The 26345-nt window shown below is 42.5% G+C and overlaps 1 protein-coding gene across 2 annotated transcripts in view; it reads right to left on the minus strand.

Annotated features, from left to right (window-relative positions):
• Positions 1 to 26345, minus strand: part of zswim5 (zinc finger, SWIM-type containing 5) — a 273431-nt gene that overhangs the window by 105371 nt on the left and 141715 nt on the right. For both annotated transcript variants that reach the window (XM_068036989.1, XM_068036990.1), the window contains exon 2: positions 18792 to 19148. In XM_068036989.1, coding sequence (XP_067893090.1) covers positions 18792 to 19148 — 357 coding nt within the window. The remainder of the gene's footprint in view (positions 1 to 18791; positions 19149 to 26345) is intronic.

Raw genomic sequence — 26345 nt, forward strand, 5'->3', positions numbered from 1 at the left:
AGAGAGAGAGAGAGAGAGATCAGGGCAGAGAAACAGATATCAGAGGGGTGAGGAAAAAGAAAATAAGAGACAAATCAGGGGACGAGGACTTCTTGTGAGCAACTGCACGGAAGATTCAAAGGCAGTTCATTAAAAAGAAACCTGTTAGACCTGTTGGCAGTAAGCCAATGATCACAGCAGTCAGGCTGAGGTAGTTTCAATGGAATATCAAAGAAAATTCGATGGAGGAAACTAGCCAATATTCATCCTTCAACCAACATCACCAGAAACAGATAATCTGGTCATGTATCTCATTGCTATTTGTGGGATCTTGCTATGGACTATTGGCTGACATGATTCCCTACATCAAAACTGTGCAAACTCTACAAAAAAAGTACTTATTTGGCTGTAAATGTGTTGGGATGTCCTGAGGTTGTGAAAGGCACAAATGTGAGTCCATTCATTTCCTTTCAGTCAGTCATGAAACACTCAGGTACATATCAATTTGTTTGGCACCAATGTAAACAGGTTAACAGTCAGGTGGTACAAAAATCTAGCACAAATCATATTTTTTGTTCCATTTTCCAGGTCAAACACAACTAAAGTCACCTAGAAAAATCAAGCATTCACATAGGGGAGGCGGTGGCATAGTGGTAATGTCACTGGACTAGTAATCCAGAGACCAAGGCCTAACGCCCTAGGGACACAGGTTCAAATTCTACCATGGAAGCTAGTGGAATTTAAATTCAATTAATTAAAAATCTGGAATTGAAAGATAGTCTCAGTAATGGTGCCAGGAAACCATCATCGATTGTTGTTAAAAACCCATCTGGTTCACTAATGTCCTTTATGGAAGGAAATCTGCCGTCCTTACCTGGTCTGGCCTACATGTGACTCCAGACCCACAGCAATGTGGTTGACTCGAACTGCCCTCTGAAATGGCCTAGCAAGCCACTCAGTTGTCAAGGGCAATTAGGGATGGGCAACAAATGCTGGCCTTGCCAGCGATGCCCACGTCCCATGAAAGAATAAAAAAAAAAAAAATCAATGCAGAATTTGTCCGGTAGGATACAACCATCTGTGCCACCTGGGCTCTGATCGTCCTATTCAATCTGCTCTACTTTATCAAATAAATGGGGCAGCCCAGATTCTGATCGAAACAGATCAAAATCTTTGTCATGTTCGACAATCTCAAAGGGAACAGATTCAGAATGACTGGATAGAAAGATTATTACAACAGGATTTTTATTTGTCTATTTGCACAACGACAGTTCCAGTATGGCCAACTTCCAAGTGAAAATGGAGATCTGCGTCACATCGACCACTACAAAAGGATTCTGTTTATGACAGAGTACAGTTATCTCAAAATTAGATTTTCAAGCTGAAATGTTGTGAGAAGGGAAGCAATAAAACTGTTTTCACTGGTTGGCGAATCAGTAATAAATTGTTGAGGATGAGCATTATTGCTAGCTGGATAAAGGGGGAAGTTAGAAGAAATTTTCTCAAAGAGGGCTACAGGAGCATAAAATGCTTTACCACAATTGGCAACTGAGACAGACATCGTGTCATTTAAAAAGGTACGGGATAAGTATTTGAAAAGGAAGTGTGTAAAAAAGATGCACAGTACGTGCAGGAAATGGAATTAAAATAGTAGCTCCAGTTAAAAAGCGAGCATAAACACAGTGAGAAGGGATGAGTAGCTTGCTCTTGTTTTGCCTTTTTTGATTTTATGAATTCAAAACCTGTTCAGGTGAGTACTGTACAATTTAATCATGTGGTGGTGCCTGCACTTCACTGTAATCTCATAGGTAACATAAAAAGGATAGAAAGTTCAACTGAAACTGTCCCACTACCTTTTAAAACTGTACAGTCCCATCTAGCTACACAGAGAGGCTGATTTTAACCCTACTGAACAGCAGAAATCGGGCAGGTTGGCAGTTAAAAATGAGCAGGTTATTTATCTGCACAAATCCCAAACATTTCTGATTTTAAACAGCAGGAATTTGCAGGTAGATGAGTCACCTTCTATATTGCTGCAAGTCAGGGTCCTGTTTTGTCAATAGGACCGCAGTGCGGTTATAAACAAGGCCTGAGCAGGAAAGCTGCACAGTTCTCCCGTTAGACAGAAGCAGGCCTGAAGACATAAGAGGGTCGGCCAGACAAGACTAAATCTTTCTTTTGCGGGCCAGGATAATCATAGCCTCCCTTTCCCTACCACAAGACCCTCTCATTAACCCACTTCCTCAGGGTTAAAATCAGTCCCAGAGTTTAATTCTAATGTTGCTGCATTCTCAGCTGCTGTTGTGGGCTCAGGAATTTCCTGGAGCGAATACAAGCAGAGGATTAATAATTAATGGGCCCAGCAGTTTCTTCTTTTGTAAATAATTACTTGCCTTCAATTTAGCTTCAGAAACACTAATGGGCAGTCCCCAAGCCCACAGACAGGAAATCTGTTTTTGTAGTGTATATCATGTGCATTAAGTGGTAAATTCTCAATTACTAAAATATGTCACTGGCACAGCCACACAAAAATGGTCACCTTGCTTACCTCCAACATTCTCCATTATCTGTAGGATAAATATGGGGGTGGGGATGGAAACAAAATCCAAGTTTTCTTATTCTACGTTAATCTGGTATCATGTTAAAATTTGTAGACAAGCTGTGCATCATACTCAACAGGAAGATTTAGAAAAAATATTTTGCATAAATTGTCTTATCTCAGTAATACTTATTTAATTTTAATAAGCATTTTTGATCAGTGCCTGGGTATTTCAACTTATGTAACAGCCATTTTCATTTTTTAATGTTAGTATTTTTATTTCGTCCGACTGAAGTGGGGAAAAAACTTTTGTTTAACCAAATGTCACTGCCTGCTGATTACGATTAGCCCTTGCAATTCCAGAAGTACAGGCCTTGCCTCACCCTAGCACGAATGTTTATAACAGTAAACACAAGCACCACCATATATGTCTCCAATCCAACCAAAAATTGGCCGCATAGTTAATAGCGAGGAGGATAGCTGTAGACTGCATGAAGATATCAATGGACTGGTCGACCAGGATTTTGGAGGGGGTGGGGGCACCGAGAGTAGCGGCGGAGGGTGCGGTGGGCCCGTAGCCTCCCTGTCCCCCGGCGATCATCCCGGGGTGGGATAGGCCGACGATGTAAAACGACGCGTCCTCCCTGTGGGCTTGGGGTGGGAGGTCCCTCCTTCATGGGCAATTTGTGGCCCACGGAGGACCCCCACCGGGAACAATTTTATCCCTCCAGGAAACCCTCCCCCTGGACTAGACGATGACCCCGCCAGGACCTTCCGGACTGGCCCCAGTAACCCCACCTCACCTACCTCTGGTCCAAAGTTCCACCATTGGGCCTGGGTCCGGAGACTCTGCAGTACCAGCAGTGACCACTGCTCCCGGTGGCACTGCCGATACTGCTGAGTTACTGGTCCTCTGATGGGAGGTGGGTTCCCCGTCCCTTTAAAGTCTTTTTGGCCCAGCACCAGGAGCCCCACCTCCAGCACAAAATCTAGCCTGTCAGTGTGGGCAGAAAAGTGGCAAATGGAATTTAACCCAGAGAAGTGTGAGGTGATGCATTTGGGGAGGTCAAACAATGCAAAGGAATACACAATAAATGATAGGCTATTGAGAGGTGTAAAGAAAATGAGGAACCTTGAAGTGTATGCCCACAGATCCCTGAAGGTAGCAGGACAGGTCCATAAGATGGTTAGAGGGCATATGGAATCCTTTCCTTTACTAACAGATAAGTGCTTAACAATATAACAGTAGGGAAGTTATGCTGGAACTGTATATCTCTTTGGTTAGGCCACAACTTGAGTACTGTGTGCAGTTCTGGTCACTTTATTGCAGAAAGGATGTAATTGCACTAGAGAGGGTACAGAGGAAGTTTCGAGGATGTTGCCAGCACTGGAAAATTGCAGCTGTGAGGAAAAATTGGATAAACTGGGGTTTTTCTTCTTGGAACAGAGGAGATTTGATTGAGACAGACAAAATTGTGAAGGGCCTGGACAGAGTGGATGGGAAGGGCCTATTTACCTTAGCAAAGAAGTCAATGACTAAGGGACATAGATTTAAAGTGATTGGTAGAAGGATTAGAGGAGAGATGAGGAAAAGTTTTTTCACCCAGAGGGTGGTGGGGGTCTGGAACTCACTGCATGAAAGCAGAAACCCTTAACTCATTTAAAAGGTGCCTAGATGTGCATCTGAAGTACCATAACCTGCAGGGTTACAGACCAAATGCCGGAAAGTGGGATTAGGTTGGCTGACTTTTTTTGGCTGGCGCAGACACGATGGGCAGGTGGCCTCTTTCTGTGCTGTAAATTTTCTATGATTCAGTTTTTCTTTCAGGTATTTAGTGCAATCCACTGCATCATTCACCTTCCGATATTCAAAACATAACATACAAGAATTGTCAAACCTCACACCAAGGAGCTTGGTTAAGCTAACTCTAATATGAGTGTAGAGCTGTCAACACTGGAAAAATCTGAGATTTTCAATTGTGAACAATAAAACTAAGGCTTTGCCAAAAACAAGCATGGTTAAAAATACATTCAAATAGACTTTTGAAATGATAATGTATTATGCACGCCATGAAGCCTTTACAGCTAAAATATGTCTTCTTCTCTTTTGGGCCTCCTTATCTCGAGAGACAATGGATACGCGCCTGGAGGTGGTCAGTGGTTTGTGAAGCAGCGCCTGGAGTGGCTATAAAGGCCAATTCTGGAGTGACAGGCTCTTCCACAGGTGCTGCAGAGAAATTTGTTTGTTGGGGCTGTTGCACAGTTGGCTCTCCCCTTGCGCCTCTGTCTTTTTTCCTGCCAACTACTAAGTCTCTTCGACTCGCCACAATTTAGCCCTGTCTTTATGGCTGCCCGCCAGCTCTGGCGAATGCTGGCAACTGACTCCCACGACTTGTGATCAATGTCACACGATTTCATGTCGCGTTTGCAGACGTCTTTATAACGGAGACATGGACGGCCGGTGGGTCTGATACCAGTGGCGAGCTCGCTGTACAATGTGTCTTTGGGGATCCTGCCATCTTCCATGCGGCTCACATGGCCAAGCCATCTCAAGCGCCGCTGACTCAGTAGTGTGTATAAGCTGGGGATGTTGGCCGCTTCAAGGACTTCTGTGTTGGAAATATAGTCCTGCCACCTGATGCCAAGTATTCTCCGAAGGCAGCGAAGATGGAATGAATTGAGACGTCGCTCTTGGCTGGCATACGTTGTCCAGGCCTCGCTGCCGTAGAGCAAGGTACTGAGGACACAGGCCTGATACACTCGGACTTTTGTGTTCCGTGTCAGTGCGCCATTTTCCCACACTCTCTTGGCCAGTCTGAACATAGCAGTGGAAGCCTTACCCATGCGCTTGTTGATTTCTGCATCTAGAGACAGGTTACTGGTGATAGTTGAGCCTAGGTAGGTGAACTCTTGAACCACTTCCAGAGCATGGTCGCCAATATTGATGGATGGAGCATTTCTGACATCCTGCCCCATGATGTTCGTTTTCTTGAGGCTGATGGTTAGGCCAAATTCATTGCAGGCAGACGCAAACCTGTCGATGAGACTCTGCAGGCATTCTTCAGTGTGAGATGTTAAAGCAGCATCGTCAGCAAAGAGGAGTTCTCTGATGAGGACTTTCCGTACTTTGGACTTCGCTCTTAGACGGGCAAGGTTGAACAACCTGCCCCCTGATCTTGTGTGGAGGAAAATTCCTTCTTCAGAGGATTTGAACGCATGTGAAAGCAGCAGTGAGAAGAAAATTCCAAAAAGTGTGGGTGCGAGAACACAGCCCTGTTTCACACCACTCAGGATAGGAAAGGGCTCTGATGAGGAGCCACCATGTTGAATTGTGCCTTTCATATTGTCATGGAATGAGGTGATGATACTTAGTAGCTTTGGTGGACATCCGATCTTTTCTAGTAGTCTGAAGAGACCACGTCTGCTGACGAGGTCAAAGGCTTTGGTGAGATCAATGAAAGCAATGTAGAGGGCCATCTGTTGTTCACGGCATTTCTCCTGTATCTGACGAAGGGAGAACAGCATGTCAATAGTCGATCTCTCTGCACGAAAGCCACACTGTGCCTCAGGGTAGACGCGCTCGGCCAGCTTCTGGAGCCTGTTCAGAGCGACTCGAGCAAAGACTTTCCCCACTATGCTGAGCAGGGAGATTCCACGGTAGTTGTTGCAGTCACCGCGGTCACCTTTGTTTTTATAGAGGGTGATGATGTTGGCATCGCGCATGTCCTGGGGTACTGCTCCCTCGTCCCAGCACAGGCATAGCAGTTCATGTAGTGCTGAGAGTATAGCAGGCTTGGCACTCTTGATTATTTCAGGGGTAATGCTGTCCTTCCCAGGGGCTTTTCCGCTGGCTAGGGAATCAATGGCATCACTGAGTTCCGATTTGGTTGGCTGTATGTCCAGCTCATCCATGACTGGTAGAGGCTGGGCTGCATTGAGGGCAGTCTCAGTGACAGCATTCTCCCTGGAGTACAGTTCTAGGTAGTGCTCAACCCAGCGGTCCATCTGTTTGCGTTGGTCAGTGATTATGTCCCCCGATTTAGATTTGAGGGGGGTGATCTTCTTGATGGTTGGCCCAAGAGCTCTCTTCATGCCATCATACATTCCTCTGATGTTTCCGGTGTCTGAGGCCAGCTGAATATGACTGCATAGGTGTTGCCAGTAGTCGTTTGCGCAACGCCTAGCTGTTCTTTGTGCAGTACTTCTGGCTGCTTTAAGTGCTGCGGATGTTAAATCGCTGGGGGCTTTCTTGTAGTTCAGTTAATACAGCACATATTTTTCTTACTTTTGTTAGTACTAAATGCTGCCTATAACCATAGTTACAGTTAAAGCACTTATGTCATCAATGCATCTCATTAGAAATAAGCTAACTACAAGTAAGTTTTTTTTGAGGGAGTTGCACATAAATCAGTCTTCCTGCACAACATTTGTACATGTGGCATGATGAACCATGTTTTTTTTATGCAGCACTGTTTCTCTAGCTTCCCCTTAAATGCATCGACAAGGAGGGGAGGCGATGGCGTAATAGTAATGTCACTGAACTAGTAATCCAGAGGCCCAGGCTAATGACATGAGGCCACAGGTTCAATCCCTTCTACCACAGCAGCTAGTGGAATTTAAATTCAGTTCATTAAAAATCTGGAATTGAAAGCTAGTCTCAGTAGTGGTACCACGAAGCTATCATCAATTGTCAAAAAAAACCCATCTGGTTCACTGATGTCCTTTAGGGAAGGAAATCTGCTGTCCTTATCCGGTCTGGCCTACATGTGACTCCAGACCCACAGCAATGTGGTTGACTCTTAACTGCCCTCTGAAATGGCCTAGCAAGTCACTCGGTTCAAGGGCAAAATTAGGGAAGGGCAACAAATGCTGGCTTTGCCAGCAATGCCCACATCCCATGAGAGAATTTTAAAAAAATAACTATTTTCCATAAATTTGTGATCAAAAGCTCCCCAGTCTCTCCAGTCCTGTTTACCTTCCTGGCTGCAACTGCAAGTGCTGCATCTGCATTTCTTTTTAAAAGTGTTTCCTGGCAGCTTTTATGTCGTGACAAGTGGCCTACATTACAAAAAGATGTTTTCTGTGTCAGTCAAAACTGTGGGAGTTGGAGCTCTCCATACTTATAATGGTTGTTGGGGGGAAATGGGGAGTTAGAGATAAGATTGCAATCACACATTTGAGCATCATCAAGTGCATGAAACTTGTGGTCACTGTAACCATTGTCAGGCAAACCCCACTGCCAAGACTGAGGCACACATTATTTCGCCACATGAACGTTAAAACTTAAAATTGCAAGCCTTGACTGGAAAAATATTTCCATGGTAACAGACAATGTTGAAACAATGGGGATCCAACAGTTGCTTCCCCAAAACACAGAAGTGGTCAATCAGTTTTAGTCACATGGCTAACTGGCTGTTGCAGAGAAATTTGAACCTCCAACAAGGGATGTGAAGAGACTGTTCCATATAAGGAACCAGTCACATGATTAACCTGTGGGGCAACCTGGCAGTCTGTTTTAGTGAAGACAAATGTGGGTCCCTTACAGTCAGAAACGGGGGAATGTATAATGGGGAACAAAGAAATGGCAGACCAATAAAATACATACTTTGGTTCTGTCTTCACAAAGGAGGACACAAATTTCCTCCCAGAAATGTTGGGGAACATAGGGTCTGGTGAGAAGGAGGAACTATATGAAATCAGTATTAGTAGGGAAATTGATGGGATTGAAGGCTGATAAATCCCAGGACCTGATAATCTACATCCCTGAGTACTTAAGGAAGTGGCCTTGAAATAGTAGATGCATTATTGCTGGTCATTTTTCAAAATTCTATAGATTCTGGAACAGTTCCAACATATTGGAGGGTAGCTAATGTAACCCCACTATTTAAAAAAGGAGGCAGAGAGAAAACAGGGAATTATAGACCAGTTAGCCTGACATCAGTAGTGGGGAAAATGCTAGAGTCCATTATAAGAGATGTAATAGCAGAGCACTTGGAAAACAATGACAGGATCAGACAAAGTCAACATGGATTTACAAAAGGGAAATCATGCTTGACAAATCTACTGGAATTTTTTGAGGATGTAACTAGTAGAATAGATAAGGGAGAACCAGTGGATGTGGTGTATTTGGACTTTCAGAAGGCTTTCGATAAGGTCCCACATAACAGATTCGCGTGCAAAATTAAAGCACATGGGATTGGGGGGGTAAGGTACTGACATGGATAGAGAACAGGTCGGCAGACAGGAAACAAAGATTAGGAATAAACGGGTCTTTTTCCGAGTGGCAGGCAGTGACTAGTGGGGTACCACAGGGATCAGTGCTAGGACCCCAGCTATTCACGATATATATTAATGATATAGATGAGGGAATTAAGTGTAGTGTATCCAAGTTTGCAGATAACACAGGGCCGGGTGGGAGTGTGGGCTGTGAGGAGGATGCAGAGAAGCTCTGGTGTGATTTGGACAGGTTGAGTGAGTGGGCAAATACATGGCAGATGCAGTATAATGTGGATAAATGTGAGGTTATCCACTTTGGAGGCAAAAACAGAAAGGCAGATTATCTGAACGGTGATGGATTGGGAAAGGGGGAGGCGCAGCGAGACCTGGGTGGCATTGTGCACCAGTTGCTGAAAGTAAGCATGCAGGTGCTGCAGCCAATTAAGAAGGCAAATGGTATGTTGGCCTTCATAGCGAGAGGATTCGAGTACAGGAGCAAGGATGTCTTGCTGCAATTATATAAGGCCTTGGTGAGACCACATCTGAAGTATTGTGTGCAGTTTTGGTCTCCTTATCTGAGGAAGGATGTTCTTGCCATGCAGGTTCACCAGACTGATTCCTGGTATGGCAGGACTGACGTATGAAGAGAGATTGGGTCGATTAGGCTTGTATTCGCTAGAGTTTAGAAGAATGAAAGGGGATCTCATAGAAACCTACAAAATTCTAACAGGTCTGGACAGACTAGATGCAGGAAAGATGTTCCTGATGGCGGGGGAGTCCAGGACCAGGGGTCACAATCTAAGGATAAGGGGTAAGCCATTTAGGACTGAGATGAGGAGGGAGTTCTTCACCCAGAGAGTGGTGAACTTGTGGAATTCTCTACCACAGAAAGCAGTTGAGGCCAAATCATTAAATATATTCAAGAAAGAGTTAGATATAGTTCTTAAGGCTAAAGGAATCAAGGGATACGGGGAGAAAGCGGGAACAGGGTACAGAGTTTGGACGATCAGCCATGATCGTATTGAATGGCGGTGCAAGCTCGAGGGGCCTACTCCTGCTCTTACTTTCTATGTTTCTGAATTTGAACTCCCATCAAAGGAATTTGAACTGAGACAAAGCCATGTGCTCATGGAGTAAAAACCTCTCCTGGAACTGAAGCAAGAATTACAGCCTCTCCTGTCTGCCTGCTTCACCTCTTCCCGCAGAATTGAATCTTGTGAAAACACGTGAAACTACAAGAGAGAAAAAGATTTCCTACATGAACAAGGTTTAAAACTAATACTGGGCCCCAACGAACCGCAAGATCATATCTTCAATCAAGCACTACAGCAAGCTTGAGAAACACTCACAAGATATTGCCGCAAACTGCTCTACTTATCTTTTCTTCTGTTCTTTTATATTCCTATCTGCATGTTTATATCGCATGTGCATGCTAGCATGAGCGTGTCGTATATCCATAGGTGTGAACTGTATTGGAGTTTAAGTATTAAGATTTTAATAAATTTCTTCTTTCTGCTTTAAACCAAAGAAAACCTGTTTGTGCTAATTTCTTTGCCTTATAATTGGAAAGTTGTGAACAAGGATTCACAGGAAGGGGAGCTCAAAACACAGTGTGTTTAAAAATTAAACCCTGTTACAATAAGACCAGGTAAAGACAGCCAAAGACCCTTAGACACATTGCTCACCTGGTCGTAACCCCATCTTTTCCCTTATGCGTGCATGACTGAGGGGTATAGATAACAATTTTTTTTTTGGCTAAATACCTTCTGTAAATTTTGCAACTTATGGAATGTTGGGATTTTTCAGAATTCCGATTGATATTTTTTGTTTTATTTTGTTATTTATTGATCAAATTGGCATAGAACTGTAAATATTGAACAATACTACAGTCTGGTGTAACTTTCACCCGTTTTTATTATCCCCCTCGTTTTTACGCTTTTAAGCCATATAGCATGGGTTCAGTACTTAATCCAGATGCTCTTTGTAAGGCAAGGTGATACAGATGCAAACATTTTCCAAGTTAGGATGCAGGTTCAAACATGCAATTTCTCAGAGCAAAACATAACCCCTATAGAGTGAGAGTATATTCCTGATGATAGCTGCACAAATTTAACTGGCTGAAAATCACCTGAACACTCATAGTGGGACCAAACAATTCACATGACTGGTCTTGTACTTTTTGAGACCTTCAATTATACTTCATCATCAACAAAAATAAATTGACTCTAATAACGCTTTTATTTATTAGGCTAGGGATCATTTAATGTGGGATGATGGGGCAGTGAGGTGGAGTAGGCAATAAGGGTAATGGAGTTATGATCATAATAAGGATACTGAATGACCACAATATTGTAAAGAGTAGGACAGTGTAGTTAAGGACAGAAGCATAACGAGGACAAGAAAGCACGAAGGTATGTTAATCATGATGATAGCAGTGAAGACCATACAATGAGAGTGAGAGTGAGCAAGATAATTGTACAATGAACGTAAAACAGACTGTATTTTTTCTTTTGGGCCTCCTTATCTCGAGAGACAATGGATACGCGCCTGGAGGTGGTCAGTGGTTTGTGAAGCAGCGCCTGGAGTGGCTATAAAGGCCAATTCTGGAGTGACAGGCTCTTCCACAGGTGCTGCAGAGAAATTTGTTTGTTGGGGCTGTTGCACAGTCTGTTGCACAGACTGTATAATTATGGATAACTGATGGCCAAATGATGATTGCAAGGAAGACAATACAGTCTGCTTCATGTGATAGTTAGAACCATTGTATTGTGATACTGATCAGATTGCAGTGAAAATTGTCCAATGACATTTGTTGCTAACAATTAGATAATCAGTAAACTAAGTGCTACAATGAGTATCTCTCGGATGTAGGCTCAACAACAACTTATATTTATATAGCGTCTTTAATGTGATAAAAATGGTCCAAGGTGCTTCACAGGAGCATTATAAAACAAAAGATGACACCGAGTCACATAAGGAGATATTAGGTCAGATGACCAAAAGCTTGGTCAAAGAGGTAGGTTAAGGAGTCTTAAAGGAGGAAAGCTAGGTAGAGAGGCGTAGGGAGGATATTCCAGATCTTGGAGCCTAGGCAACTGAAGGTACAGCCACCAGGAGCGATTAAAATCGGGGATGCTCAAGAGGCCAGAGTTACAGGAGTGCAGATATTGGAGGAGACTATAGAGATAGGGAGGGGTGAGGCCCTGGAGGGATTTGAAAACAAGGATGATAATTTTGAAATCCAGAAGTTGCTTGACCGGGAGCCGATGTTGGTCACTGAGAACAGAGGTGAGGTGTGAACGGCACTTCCTGCGAGTTAAGACATGGGCAGCAGAGTTTTGGATAACCTCAAGTTTACAGAGGATAGAATCATAGAATGGTTAAAGCACAGAGGGAGGCCATTCAGCCCATTGCGCCCATGCCAGCTTGCTGCAAGTGCAACTCTCCTAGTCCCACTACCCTGCGTTTTCCAGTAGCCCTGCAGATCTTTTCCCTTCAGATAATTATCCAGTTCTTTTTTGAAGGCCTCAATTTCATCTGTCTCTACCACACTTTCAGGCCCCACATTCCAGATCCTAACCACTCACTGTCTTAAAAAGTTTTTCCTCATGTCGCTGTTGCTTCTTTTGCCAATTGCTTTAAATCAGTGTTCTCTGATTTTCAATTCTTCCACCAGTAGGAATAGTTAGGCCCCATCTACTCTGTCCAGACCCCTCACGATTTTGAACACCTCTATCAAATCTCCTCTTAATCTTCTCTTCTGCAAAGCGAACAGCCACAGCTTCTCCAACCTATCCACATAACTGAAGTTCTTCATCCCTGGAACCATTCTCATGAATCTTTTCTTCACCCTATCTAATGCCTTAACAACCTTCCGAAAGTTTGATGCCCAGAACTGGACACAATACTTCAGTTGAGGTCTAACCAGTGTTTATCATAATTTCCTTGTTCTTATTTATAACACCCAGGATCCCATACACCTTATTAACTGCTTTCTCAACCTGTCCTGCAACCTTCAATGATTTGTGCACATATACCCAAAGGTCCCTCTGCTCCTGCACCCCCTTTAGAACTGTACCCTTTAATTTATATTGCCTCTCTTCATTTTTTCTACCAAAATTCACATTTTTCGGCATTAAATTTCATCTGCCACTTGTTCTCCCATTCCACCAGCCCGTCTACATCCTCTTGAAGTTTATCACTCTCCTCCTCACAGTTCACAATATTTTCAAGTTTTGTGTCATCCGTGCATCTTGAAATTGTGTCCTGTATACCCAAGTCTAGGCCATTAATATATATTAAGAAAAGCAGGGGTTGCAACACCAACCCCTGGAGAACCCCACTATATACCTTCCTCCAGTCCAAAAAGGAATGGTCACAACTACTGTTTCCTGTCACTCAAACAATTTAGTATCCATGCTGCTAATGTCCCTTTTAACCCATGCTCTCTAACTTTGCTGACAAGCCCGTTATGTGGCACTTCATCAAATGCTTTTTGCAAGTCCATGTACACCACATCAACCACATTACCCTCACCAAAATCTCAAGCAGGTTAGTTAAACACCATTTACCCTTACCAAATCCGTGCTGGCTTTCCTTAATTAATCCACATTTGTCCAAGTGACTATTTTCTCCTGCATTATTGTTTCTAAAAACTTTCCCACCACTGAGGTTAAATTTACTGGCCTGTAGTTGCTGGGCTTGTCCTTCCAATTTTTTGGAAAAAGGGTGTAACATTTGCAATTCTCCAGTCCTCTGGCACCATACCTGTATCTAAAGACGTTTGGAAGATTATGGCCAATGCCTCCGCAATTTCCACCCTTACTTCCCTTATATCCTTGGATGCATCTCATCTGGTCCTGGTGACTTATCAACTTTAAGTACTGACAGCCTATCTAATACCTCCTCTTTTATCAATTTTTAGCCCATCCAGTGTCTCAACTACTTCCTCTTTCACCAAGACCAGGGCAGCATCTTCTTCCTTGGTAAAGATAGATACAGAGTATTCATTTAGTACCTCAGCCATGCCCTCTGCCTCCATGTTTAAATCCCCTTTCATGTCCCTCATTGGCTCCACTCCTCCTTTTCCTACCCTTTTACAATTTATATGTCTATAGAAGACATCTAGATTGCCTCTTATGTTAGCTGCGAGTCTCTTCTCATACTCTCACTTTGCTTCTCTTATTTGTCTTTTGACTTCGCCTCTGCCTCTGAAGCTTCTATATTCAGCCTGTTTCTCAATGGGATTATCCATCTGACACCTGTCATGCGCATCTTTTTTCTGCTTTATCTCACTATCTCTGTCATCTAGGGAGCTCTGGATCTGTTTGCCCACCTTTCCCCCTTGTGGGAATATACCTGGACTGTATCTGCATTTTCTCCTCGTTAAAAGCAACCCATTGTGCAGTTACAGTACTGCCTTTCAATCTTTGATTCCAGTTTACTTGGGCCAGATCTGTTCTCACTCTATTGAAGTTGGCCCTCCCCAATTAATTATCTTTACTCTGGATTGCTCCTTGTCCTTTTCCATCGCTAAACTAAGTCTTATGATGCTATAGCCACTGTTCCCTAAATGTTCCCCTACTGTCCCTTGATTCACTTGACTCACCTCATTCCCCAGAACAAGATCCAGAAATGCCTCATTCTTCGTTAGACTGGAAACATACTGATGTGAAAAATTCTCCTGAACACACTCTAGAAACTCTTGCCCCTCTCCACCCTTTGCACTATTACTATCCCAGTCTATATTAGGATAATTAAAGTCCATTATAATTACTCCATAATTCTTGCACCTCAGTAATTTTCTTGCAATTTTTTCCCTCTATATCCTTCCCACTAATTGGTGGCCTATAGAATACCCCTAACAATGTAATGATACTTCCATTAGTACCTCTTAGCTCTAACCAAATAGATTCCGTCTTTGACCCCTCCTGGACATCCTCTCTCTCTAGCATTGTAATGTTTTCCTTAATCAATACAGCCACCTCTCCGCCTTTCCTTCCTTCCTTCCTTATCTTTCCTGAACACCTTGTATCCAGAAATATTTAGTCCTACCCTTTTTTGAGTCAGATCTCAGTTTTCACCACATCATCATGTTTCCATGTGGCTATCTGCTTCTGCAGCTCACCAACCTTATTTACCACGCTCCCAAGCATTCATATACATGCACAGTAAACCTAATTTAGAGCCTATTACATTCCCTCTTATGCTGACCCCACCTAATGCCTTACTATTTCCTACTCTAGTGCTTTCTGTCTCTCCTAATTCTCTGTGCAGCTTGGCTTTCCTCTGAAAATTCACCTCTTAGTTGCCACACCGCTGCCAAGTTAGTTTAAACCCTCCCCAATGGCACCAGCAAATCGCCTTGCAAGGACATTGGTCCCAGCTGTGTTCAACTGCAACCCGTCCAGCCTGTACAGGTCCCATCTCCCCGGAACCAGTCCCAATGTCCCAGGAATCTGAAGCCTTCTCTCCTGCACCATCTCTCCAGCCACACATTCATCTGCTCTATCCTCCTATTCTTATATTCACTTGCACATGATACTGACAGTAATCTGGAGATTACTACCTTGAGGTCAAGCTTGCTAGTTTCTTTCCTAGCTCCCTAATCTCTGCCTGCAGGACCTCATTCCTCTTTCTACCTTTGTCGTTGGTACCAATATGGATCACAACTGCTGGCTGCTCAACCTCCCCACTCAGAGTTCTCTGCAGCCGCTCTGTGGCATCCTTGACCCTGGTACCAGGGAAGCAACAAACTATCCTGGATTCACATCTGCAGCTGCAGAAACACCTGTCTGTTTCCTCTAACTATGAAATCCCGATCTTCCTCCCACCACCCCCCACCCCCATACAGCTGAGCTAGCCGTGGTGCTGTGGTCTAGACTCTGGCTACACACCCCAGAGGAATCATCACTCTCACTAGCGTTCAGAATGGAATACTGGTTGGTGGGTGAGATGCACTCAGGGGACTCCTGCTCTCTTTGCCTGGCCCTTCTTGATTCCCTCTCTGCCAGCATACCCTTAAACTGCGAGGTGACCACATCTATAAACATGCTATCTACAAAACTCTCAGCCTCGCTGATACACCAGAGTGATGCCAGTTGCTGCTCAGGCTCCAAAACCCAGAGCTCAAGCTGCTGCAGCTGACAGCACCTCCTGCACATGTGGTTGTCCAGGACACGAGAAGCGTCCTGGAGTTCACACATCGAGGAGGATGTGCACTCCACCAGTCTAAGCTGCCCTGTCATGTCTTTATTTATTAGACGATTAAACTTAATACTTATAAAAAAGTCTCACCAGCTACTCACCAATCAGCTGCTTTTTCTATGCTGACATTTTATAGGGAGGTTAACTAAAATGTTTTTACTTAACTCTTAATTAAAAACCTTAGGTTTTAAATTGCTAAAAATTTAGATTTCTTTAGTTTTACTATTCCCATTTAATTTTTAACATTATCCCCTAGATCTGATTGAGTAATTACCCACTGATTTTAATTAAGTGATAAATTATAAAATTCGCTTTAGTTTTTAGACTAATGTCAATGCAGAGTTGCCAAATTGAATTGTCACATTCAGAAGGGCAGTAAGGAAGGCTGTTATCAGGAAGGAAAATGTCACCTAGTGCAGAAAGGGTGAATCCCTGAATCAAGTACAAGGACATATTTATTAGGATAATGGAAAAAGCTACAATCGTACCTCAAACAGTTGCATTCAATCCTGACACTAGGTGCAACATTTCACTTCCTTACTTTGATATCCTCAACTTCACAAATATAAAATCACGCAGCAAAAATAAAACACTTATGAGACAGCTAATTTTCATCATAACAGACTTTAGCACCTTTCTCTGGTACCCCTCGCCTACACAATATCTGGTATGCAAGATGTCAAAAATCATCAGCTACGCCTACAGATATGCTAATTATTTTTGACACCTATAATGACAAATATATTAACCTACACAGCACAATATAACATGATCACCTCTTCATTAACAAGACTGGGTCAACCCCCCATTCTTCTGAACTCCATTCAGCTTCAGTACATGTGCTACAGAAATCAGCTGGTATGGTCAGTGAACAGAGGCACAACACAGAACAGGGTATCAATACAAAACCTGTTTAAATCAGTTAAGAAATTAACCTAAAAACAAGGGTTCAGATCTAATTAAACTTTGTAGGAACAAGGTAGAAATTTAAAGCCTACTGCAGGCAAAATGAAAGCAATGCAACTTTCACTGCAATTGTATTGAACCAAGCAAACAGACAACTTATAGAACATAGAACATTACAGCGCAGTACAGGCCCTTCGGCCCTCGATGTTGCGCCGACCTGTGAAACCATCTGACCTACACTATTCCATTTTCATCCATATGTCTATCCAATGACCACTTAAATGCTCTTAAAGTTGGCGAGTCTACTACTGTTGCAGGCAGGGCGTTCCACACCCCTACTACTCTGAGTAAAGAAACTACCTCTGACATCTGTCCTATATCTATCACCCCTCAACTTAAAGCTATGTCCCCTCGTGTTTGCCATCACCATCCGAGGAAAAAGACTCTCACTATCCACCCTATCTAACCCTCTGATTATCTTATATGTCTCTATTAAGTCACCTCTCCTCCTCCTTCTCTCTAACGAAAACAACCTCAAGTCCCTCAGTCTTTCCTCGTAAGACCTTCCCTCCATACCAGGCAACATCCTAGTAAATCTCCTCTGTACCCTTTCCAAAGGTTCCACATCCTTCCTATACTGTGGTGACCAGAACTGCACGCAATACTCCAGGTGCAGCCGCACCATGATGCCATTGACCCCACATAAATAAAGGAACTCTGCCCAAGGTAACAGAAGCTGACAAGTGTTCATGGAACTGTACATCAGTAAGGACTCAATGTCTTGGGGAGGGGTGAAAATTGACAAAAGGCAATAAGGTATCATAGAATGGTAACAGCACAGGAGGCCAGTCAGGCCGTGGTGTCCGTACCAGCTCTCTAAGAGTTACTCACCTAGTCCCACTCTGCTGCCTTTTCCCTGTAGCCCTGCAATACTTTTTCTTTTCAGATATTTATCCAATTCCCTTTTGAAAGCCATGATTGAATCTGCCTTCACCACACTCTCAGGCAGCACATTCCAGATCCTAATCACTCTCTGCGTAAAAACATGGTTTCCTCATGTTGCCTCCGGTTCTTTTGCCAATCATTTTAAATCAGTGTCCTCTGGGTCTTGACCATTCCACCAACGGGAACAGTTTCTGCCTATCTACTCTGTCCACACCCCTCATGATTTTAAACACCTCTATCAAATCTTCTCCCAACCTTCTCTAAAGAGAACAGTTCCAGTTTTGCCAACCTATCCACATAACTGAAGTCCCTCATCCCTGGAACAATTCTCATTAACCTTTTCTGCATCCTCTCCAATGCCTTCACATCCTTTCTAAAGTGAGATGCCCAAAATTGGACACAATACTCCAGTTGAGGCCAAACCTGTCTTTTACGAAGATTCACCATAACTTCCTTGCTTTTGTACTCTATGCCTCTTTTTATAAAGTCCGGGATCCTGCATGCCTTATTAATCAATTACTCAACCTGCCCTGCCACCTTCAATGATTTGTGTACATATACTCCCAGATCCCTCTGCTCCTACACCCCATCGGACGAATTATTTTATTCACTGGCCACAAGAGTGAATAGATCTTAACAATTCAAAGCATTTTTAAGTGCTCTAGATGGGAGTCATGAAATAATTTTTTTTTTAGGATTGCTATACTTTCTGAAAATGGATTGGACTGAACAACTAAGCATGAATTTAATGGAAATGTATTTTCATCAAAAATATTTTTTCTTCTACAGAAATTCAGATCAAGTCTTTTGATATTTTATTATAAATCACAATATTTTGTTTTCATCAACAATTGTACTTACAAGGGGTCATACGAAGTATCCAGATTAGAGTTCTGGTCCAGGATATGCCCTGCCCATGGTACTAACTGGACTCATCAATACATCACAACACAATGACATCCATTAATGGGGAAGGGGAAGGGACCCTTACAATAGTTACCATGTACTTGGTTGATCTCCGAATTGGACGATAGGATTTCATCAGCCAATTTCTGTGCTGTGGGAAGTACTTCTGTATGGTGGGCTGTGATTAAATACTGAATAAATTTCTGAAGCTGATCTCTGTTCATTTGGAAAAGTGTCTCAGAGATGGGAAGACGCAGTTTGACCTGGTCAGCCTTTCTTATTCTGTACAGGGAAAGGGCCACTACATGGGCGCAGTAAAAAATGTCCTTGTTGCCACAGCCACATGTTACGGAAGTGATTTTGCAGCGGTCAAAACTGATGGCTACTCTGTAGATCATTTCGGGTTCCGATTGAGTGCCTGGTTCGGTCACAGTTCCGCTCAGATGAAACCCTGCCAGGGAAGGAAAAAAAAAATGTGGATTAACACCAGAAGCAATATTCAAGTGAGTCTCTCTTCAACTAATCTACCAATGACACTGTGCAGTACCATAGCTTACCCACCATCACTCAACTATGCCTAGGGAGCCATCACTTTGTTTTGTTACCCACTGGGGAATCATCTTTTACGAATCGGTTTTGCTGAATGTGTTGAAAGGCAGACATTATTGGGTCTCTATTTAGCTTAATGTCCGGCTCTTTACTTTAGCTGCCCTAACTGAAGAGTTGAACACCATTCCCCAGGGTTTAATTATGCTGTCTTTAAAGGATCAACTGACAAGACATTCAACAGTCTCTCTCCTCCATCCTCCCCAGTCCCTATCTTCAAAACAGACTTGTGGCTTGTGGCATCTGATGGGCTCTGCAGCAGGAGCATTACTGCCCAGGAAGTTTAATTTACTTGTAATCACTATCAATCTCTACCATGCCATTCAAATAAGCTGCTGCTTCATCATTATTCTGCCACTGTGCCCACATAAGCCATCTTGCAGAGGTTGTCAAATGATCATACTTCTCTTGTTCTCTCTAATCGGAATACAGGAGCATTTTTGGGTGGACTACACATAAAACTCTTCTTTCCACTTTCCAAATATCAACTGCCATTAGCTATTCCAATTACAACCTGCAAGCCAAAATTACTCCCTCTAGAACTATAAATACTGAGCACTAATTTTATATTGTCAGTGCCCCAAGACACCTCAGGAAGATAAAACTCTGACCCCTCAGCAGAGAATATCATTAATACCCAGTTTCCGGCACGACAGCTGTGATATGGCAGCAATGCCCGCTTGAACCAGGAGGCCCATGGCATTTCTCAAATTGGGCTTCAGGTCCCAAAGTAATAAAAACAGAAAGTGCTGGAAATACCTTTCATCAGATCGAAAGGTCACATACCTGAAATGTTAACCTTGTTTTTCTCTCTCCACAGATGCTGCCAGACCTGATGAGTATTTCCAGCATATTATTTTTTATTTCAGATTTCCAGCATCTGCAGTATTTTGCTTTTGTGTATCAGCAAAGTAACGTTAGAAAGCTGCCAGTGCCTAGCGCACCTTCAAAGGCAGCTCGGCCTTCCGCTGATTTGAATTTTGGGCTTCCTGTCTTGCTGGCAGTTTCTCTCAGGTAAGTACTGAGAGGGAGTGGGAGTGCGATGGTGGGGAGAAGGGGAACAGAAGGAGAATACAGACTGGCAGTGGTGCTCACGAGGGCTTTGGAGCTTCTCCTGGCTTCATAAGAACATTTCTTTAAGCGTGTTCAACACAGATCAATTTCAGCAACAGGCCCTGAAACAGATGTTAGGCTCCTAATTTACATATGCAACGTCCTAACACCTGTTTTAGTTGGTTGCCACAGATGCTTGAAAAATGGTTGGTCAGACATCTTTCCGATGTCCTTGAGCTGCAAGATGTGGGTCCCCAAAATTGGGCCTTGATCCGCACGTTTAGTACCCATAACACTGGTGCAACGAGGTCAAATTTCTACCCTCTCCTCTTGTTGTTCTCCCAAAGAAAGAATTCTTGTTAGCCTGGAACAACTCTTCTCATCATAGTTGAGAAAGTGACCCTTTTGTGTCATTGATGTTTTAAGCAAAGTACAGAGAGATTCTGGAGTGGTACAAAATTGTGCTACATGATCCCATGACTGACGAGATTAGATGTTGCTGAAGGAATACAAGAAGGTTATTACAAGAAAAAAAATTGTGAATCGTAACAGCACAGCAGGCCTTTCTCCCCATTGTGTCTGTGCTGGCCCTCCTAAGGAGCAATTTATGTACTGCCCTCACCCCACATCCCTACACATTCCTCCTCTTCAGATATTTAAAATATTCAGAAAATGTAGAAACATTTATGGCACAGAAGGAGGCCACTCTGCCCATCGTGTCTGCGCCAGCCGTTAAACAAACCACCCAGCCTAATCTCACTTTCCAGCACATGGTTTGTATTCCTGGAGGTTACGGGACTTCACGTGCATATCCAGGCACCTTTTAAATGAGTTGAGTTGAGAGCTTATATCTCTGCAGTACATTATGCCCTGTACAAGGGCTTCAGAAGCAGTTTCATCAAATCTGTCTGTCTGCTACTCTATTTGCACAGCAAAATTTGTGCAAACCTAACTTCATCGCACTTTGAAAGCTGTAGAAAGATTTAAACAAATGTTCTAATGTACTATAACCACATTTTTACTTTGAGTAACCTCAGCAACAAGTGTTACTTCAGAACCTGCATCGCCGTGACCTAGGTCAAATAACAAGAAAACAATTTCAAACACATATCCACATTTTTTCTTTGTATAAGCATTAAGACAAACTTATAAATTGTGCCCCTGGGTTAAATAGTACATTGTTTCCAGAAAGTTCCCGATTTCAGTCAAAGCAGATGTCTTTAAAAATTCATTCTTGAAATGATTTATTACCCATTCCCAGTTGCCCAGAGAAGGTGGAAGGGTTTAATACAATTGAGTGTCTTGGTAGGCCTCTTCAGTCAGTCACACTGGTGAGGTACTACAGTCGTACACAGGTCGGAACAGGTAAGGACAACAAGACTTTTTCCCTAAAGGGCATTAGTGAGCCAGTTTGATTTTTACGACAGCCGACAGTTTCACACAAGTTACATTCCTGTGACCAATGAATGCAGATAGTAGCAATATTGCACATTTCGTGGTCATGATTTTACATCATTTTATTTTGTACAACAGCCAGGGTTACCAGAAAAATATTGCTGGCCCTGTAATTCTTATGTAGCCAAACCAATAGCTGTTGGCCTCGTCTTGGTAGAAAAAGGGTTGGTGAAATGCGCAGGCTGCCCGACTCTCACCAACAGTAAGATAATGCATTCCTCCTCCCTCCCCATGATAAGCAGATGAGGAAAGCACGGATGGGATACGCCAAGTGGAACAAATAATCCACAGTTCAACCTAAAGCCTAGGAAATACCAGGCAGTGTGATCATCAGGGGGAAGTAGTTCTATACAACCACACAATGCACCTGTGCTAAGAACATCCCAACACACATTATCCCATGAAGAGTTCATTTTGAATAATCCTCAACTCAACCCCAAACATTGTAGTAGGAAAGCTCCCAGAACAACTCACTCACACTTAATCACACTAAAGTACCATATTCTCAAAGCATGCAACAAGTATGAACATCCACGTCAACCAACCTGATATATTAATGTTACCAAGGACAAACATTGATACGTCATTGAGAAGAACATGCGCATTTTAGTCCAGAGCAAACTCTGAACACAGTACTTGTTTTATTGAAGTATGGGACTGCTTCACTCCTTGACTCAATAAATGCTCAAAAACTGGAACTTTAAGAACCACTATAATTGTCTAATCATTAAATGATTTAAACAAATCTAATTACTTTTTTTTTTAACAAATGAAAATTTCCTCCATTACACTTGGATCCAAATATCTCTAACCCTACTCTCCACGAAAGATGACAATGTGGCAATAGATACTACTTGTTCCTGCTAGCAGCCAGTTCAGATCACTAGTTGAGGTTGACAAGCAAACTGCTTGTTTGTTAAGTGTATGGTGATTGGGATTTGGTGTGCGAGTAGCAAAGAAACAAAGTACAGATTTTAAAACAAGAGCATTTTGAATCGGTTACACGAGACAACAAGAACATTATAAATTGCCACTAGTATAGGTAGGTGGTAGGGAAATATAGGGACAGGGAGGAATATGGGATTACTGTAGGATTAGTATAAATGGATGGTTGATGGTCGGCACAGACTCGGTGGGCCGATGGGCCTGTTTCAGTGCTGTATCTCTAAACTAAACTAAACTGTCTGGCGAACCTCAACAAATTCCATCTTTGAATAAGTGTTTCACTCATTCTTCCCCATCACTTATCATGCTCTACCCCATCAATAAAAAGTATCTGTACAATTAAACCTTATAATAAACCTGATTAGTAGTTTTTGTGCAGTATATATAGTCCATCAGCATTACGCTTATTCACCTAACAAAGGTCAGGATAGTACGTTCGGATTCTGGTACTATTTAGAACGTATAAGAACTAGGAGGAGTAGGTAATTCAACCAGTCGAGCTTCCCCCGCCATTCAGTATGACCATGGCTGATCTCATCTCGGCCTCAACTCCACTTTCCTGCCCGTTCTCCATGACCCTTCAACCCATTACTAATTAAAAATCTGTCTATCGCCTCCTTAAATTTACTCAATGTCGCGGCATCCACTGCACTCTGGGGTTGTGAATTCCACAGACTCACAACCCTTTGAGAGAAGTAATTTCTCCTCATCGGTTTTAAATCTGCTACCCCTTATCCTAAAACTATGACCTCTCATTCTGGATTGCCCCACAAGAGGAAACATCCTCTTTACGTCTACTTTGTCAATCCCCTTAATCATCTTATATACCTCAATTAGATCACCTCTCATTCTTCTAAACTCTAGAGAGTAAAGGCCTAAACTGCTCAATCTCGCTTCATAAGACAAACCCCTCCTCTCTGGAATCAATCTAGTGAACCCCCTCTGAACTGCCTCCAAAGCAACTACATCCCTCCTCAAGTAAGGGGACCAAAACTGTACGAAATACTCCAGTTGCGGTCTCACCAACGCCTTGTACAGTTGGAGCAACACATCCTTACTTTTATACTCTATTCCTTTAGCAATAAATGCCAAAATTCCATTTGCCTTCCTTATTACCTGCTGCACCTGCATACTAGTTTTCTGCAATTCATGCACAAGGACACCCAAATCCCTCTGCACTGAAGCACTCTGAAGTTTCTCTCCATTTAGATAATAATTTGCCTTTCTATTCTTCTGACCAAAATGGATAACCTCACACTTATCCACGTTAAACTCCATCTGTCAAATTTTGACTTTCACCTAACCTATCCATATCCATTTGTAAATTTCTTATTTCTTTATTGCAACTTACTATCCCACCTATTCTAGTGTCATCTGCAAATTTGGCTATAGTACCTTCTATCCCCGCATCCAAGTCATTAATATAGATTGTAAATAGTTGGGGCCCGAGGACTGAATCCTGTGGCACCCCACTAGTTACATCTTGCCAATCAGAAGAGGGCCCATTTATCCCGACTCTCTGTTTTCTGTAGGTTAGCCAATCCTCTATCCAAGCTAATAAATTGCCCCTAACCCCATGTGATCTTACCTTGTGTATTAAACTTTTGTGTGGTACCTTATCAAATGCCTTCTGGAAGTCCAGATATACTACATCCACAGGATCCCCATTATCCACTTGTTACATCTTCAAAGAACTCTAGCAAATTAGTCAAACACGATTTACCCTTCATAAAATCTGATGGATTGTGTTTTGACTTTTTAAATGTCCTGTTATTACTTCCTTAATAATGGATTCTAACAATTTCCCAACGACAGATGTTAAACTAACTGGTCTATAGTTTCCTACTTTCTGCCTCCCTCCCTTTTTGAATAAGGGCATTATATTAGCTTTTTTTCCAATCCACTGGAACCTTCCCCGCATCCAGGGAATTTTGGAATATTATAACCAATGGATCCACTATCTCCGCTGCCACTTCCTTTAAGACCCTAGGATGTAGGCCATCAGGTCCTGGGGACTTGTCTGCCTTCAATCCCAATAGTTTGCTCAGTACTTTTTCCTAGTGATGATGATTTTTCTAAGTTTCTCTCTTTCTATGATCTCTGCATTACCTGTTACTATTGGGATGGTACTAGTGTCCTCCCACCGTGAAAACTGAGGCAAAATACTGATTCAGTGTATCCGCCATTTCTGTGTTCCCCTCTATTAACTCCCCACTTCCGGTATAACAGAGGCAAACAGGTAAATTGCTAACCCCACACTACATTCTATGCACTACATGCATACTATTAAGTGTCACTTCATAGGCCTACGTAAATGGCTTTTTGCAGTGAGTATAAGTGAAAGAATGTTGGGACCATAACTTGCAAGTACTGTCTGTGAAGAAGTGCAAGTTTTTAAATACAGTCTCAATGGGCAGGATATAACCAATAAGAAAAGCATAAGTTACTTTCTCGTTGCCTTCTTTTATATTTTTCGCTCCTGTCCACACCACACTGTATTTTTCTGTTTTATGACCATGTTAGGTAGAATTGTTAATCAATTCCCACAAAATTGAAGGTGATTTTCAGGTTTAAAGCATCCTGGTGAAGACATTTTTTTTCCTGTTTGTGACCCCATGGTTTGATCCTTCGTCCATTTAGCCACTTATTCTATGTTCTGCATACACAGAAAATAAAGAAAAAGGGGTGGACTATCAGCTAGTGATATTAATGGAGAGCACTTCACACCTTGCTCTTGCTATACTAGTTTTAGGGTGTTTAAACTCACTACGTTTTTACAATGTATATAAAATCTGGAGGCAATTAACTACTGTGTGCTGCTTTTTGTTTTTAAAAAATGTACATGTGCATATGTCCAATAGCAGCACTGCGTACATATAATTCATGTTGTAGGTACATCAGTAAACATTTTTTATTATTGGAGTGGAGGAAATTATGTTGTTTTACTTTTCAAAGACACCAGCAATCATAAATGGACGTTAACCCCTATTCCATCAAAACATCTTGAAAAGCCGGCAGACATGTAGGCCTATATATTGTACAATGCTGTGATGGTAAGAAAGATTTAGCGCAATTAAAAAATTTTTTTTTAATTCATTCACTGCCTGATTTTATTGCCCATTCCTAAATTGCTGCAGAGATGGTGGTGAGTCGCCTTCTTGAACCACTGCAGTCCATGTGGTGAACGTACTCCCACAGTACTGTTAGGAAGAGAGTTCCAGGATTTTCACCCAGCAATGATGCATGAATGGCAATTTATTTTAAGTCACTTAGAGGAGTGTGTTCCCATTATCCTGCTGCCCTTGTCTTTCTCGGTGATTGAGATCACGAGTTGGGAGGTGCTGTTGAAGAAGGCTTGGCAAGATGGTGCTCGTACACACTACAGGTATGGTGCACCAGTGGTGGAGAGAATGTTTAAGAAAGAACAGTTTGCATTTATATAGCGCCTTTCACAAACACTGAACATCTCAAAATGCTTTACAGCCAATGACGTATTTTTGAATTGTATCACTGTTGTAATGTAGGAAACACAGCAGCCAATTTGTGCACAGAAAGTGTCTACAAGCAGCAATGTGATAATGATCAGATA

This window comes from Heterodontus francisci, chromosome 8, assembly GCF_036365525.1.
Source record: "Heterodontus francisci isolate sHetFra1 chromosome 8, sHetFra1.hap1, whole genome shotgun sequence".
NCBI classification, from domain to species: Eukaryota; Metazoa; Chordata; class Chondrichthyes; order Heterodontiformes; family Heterodontidae; genus Heterodontus; species Heterodontus francisci.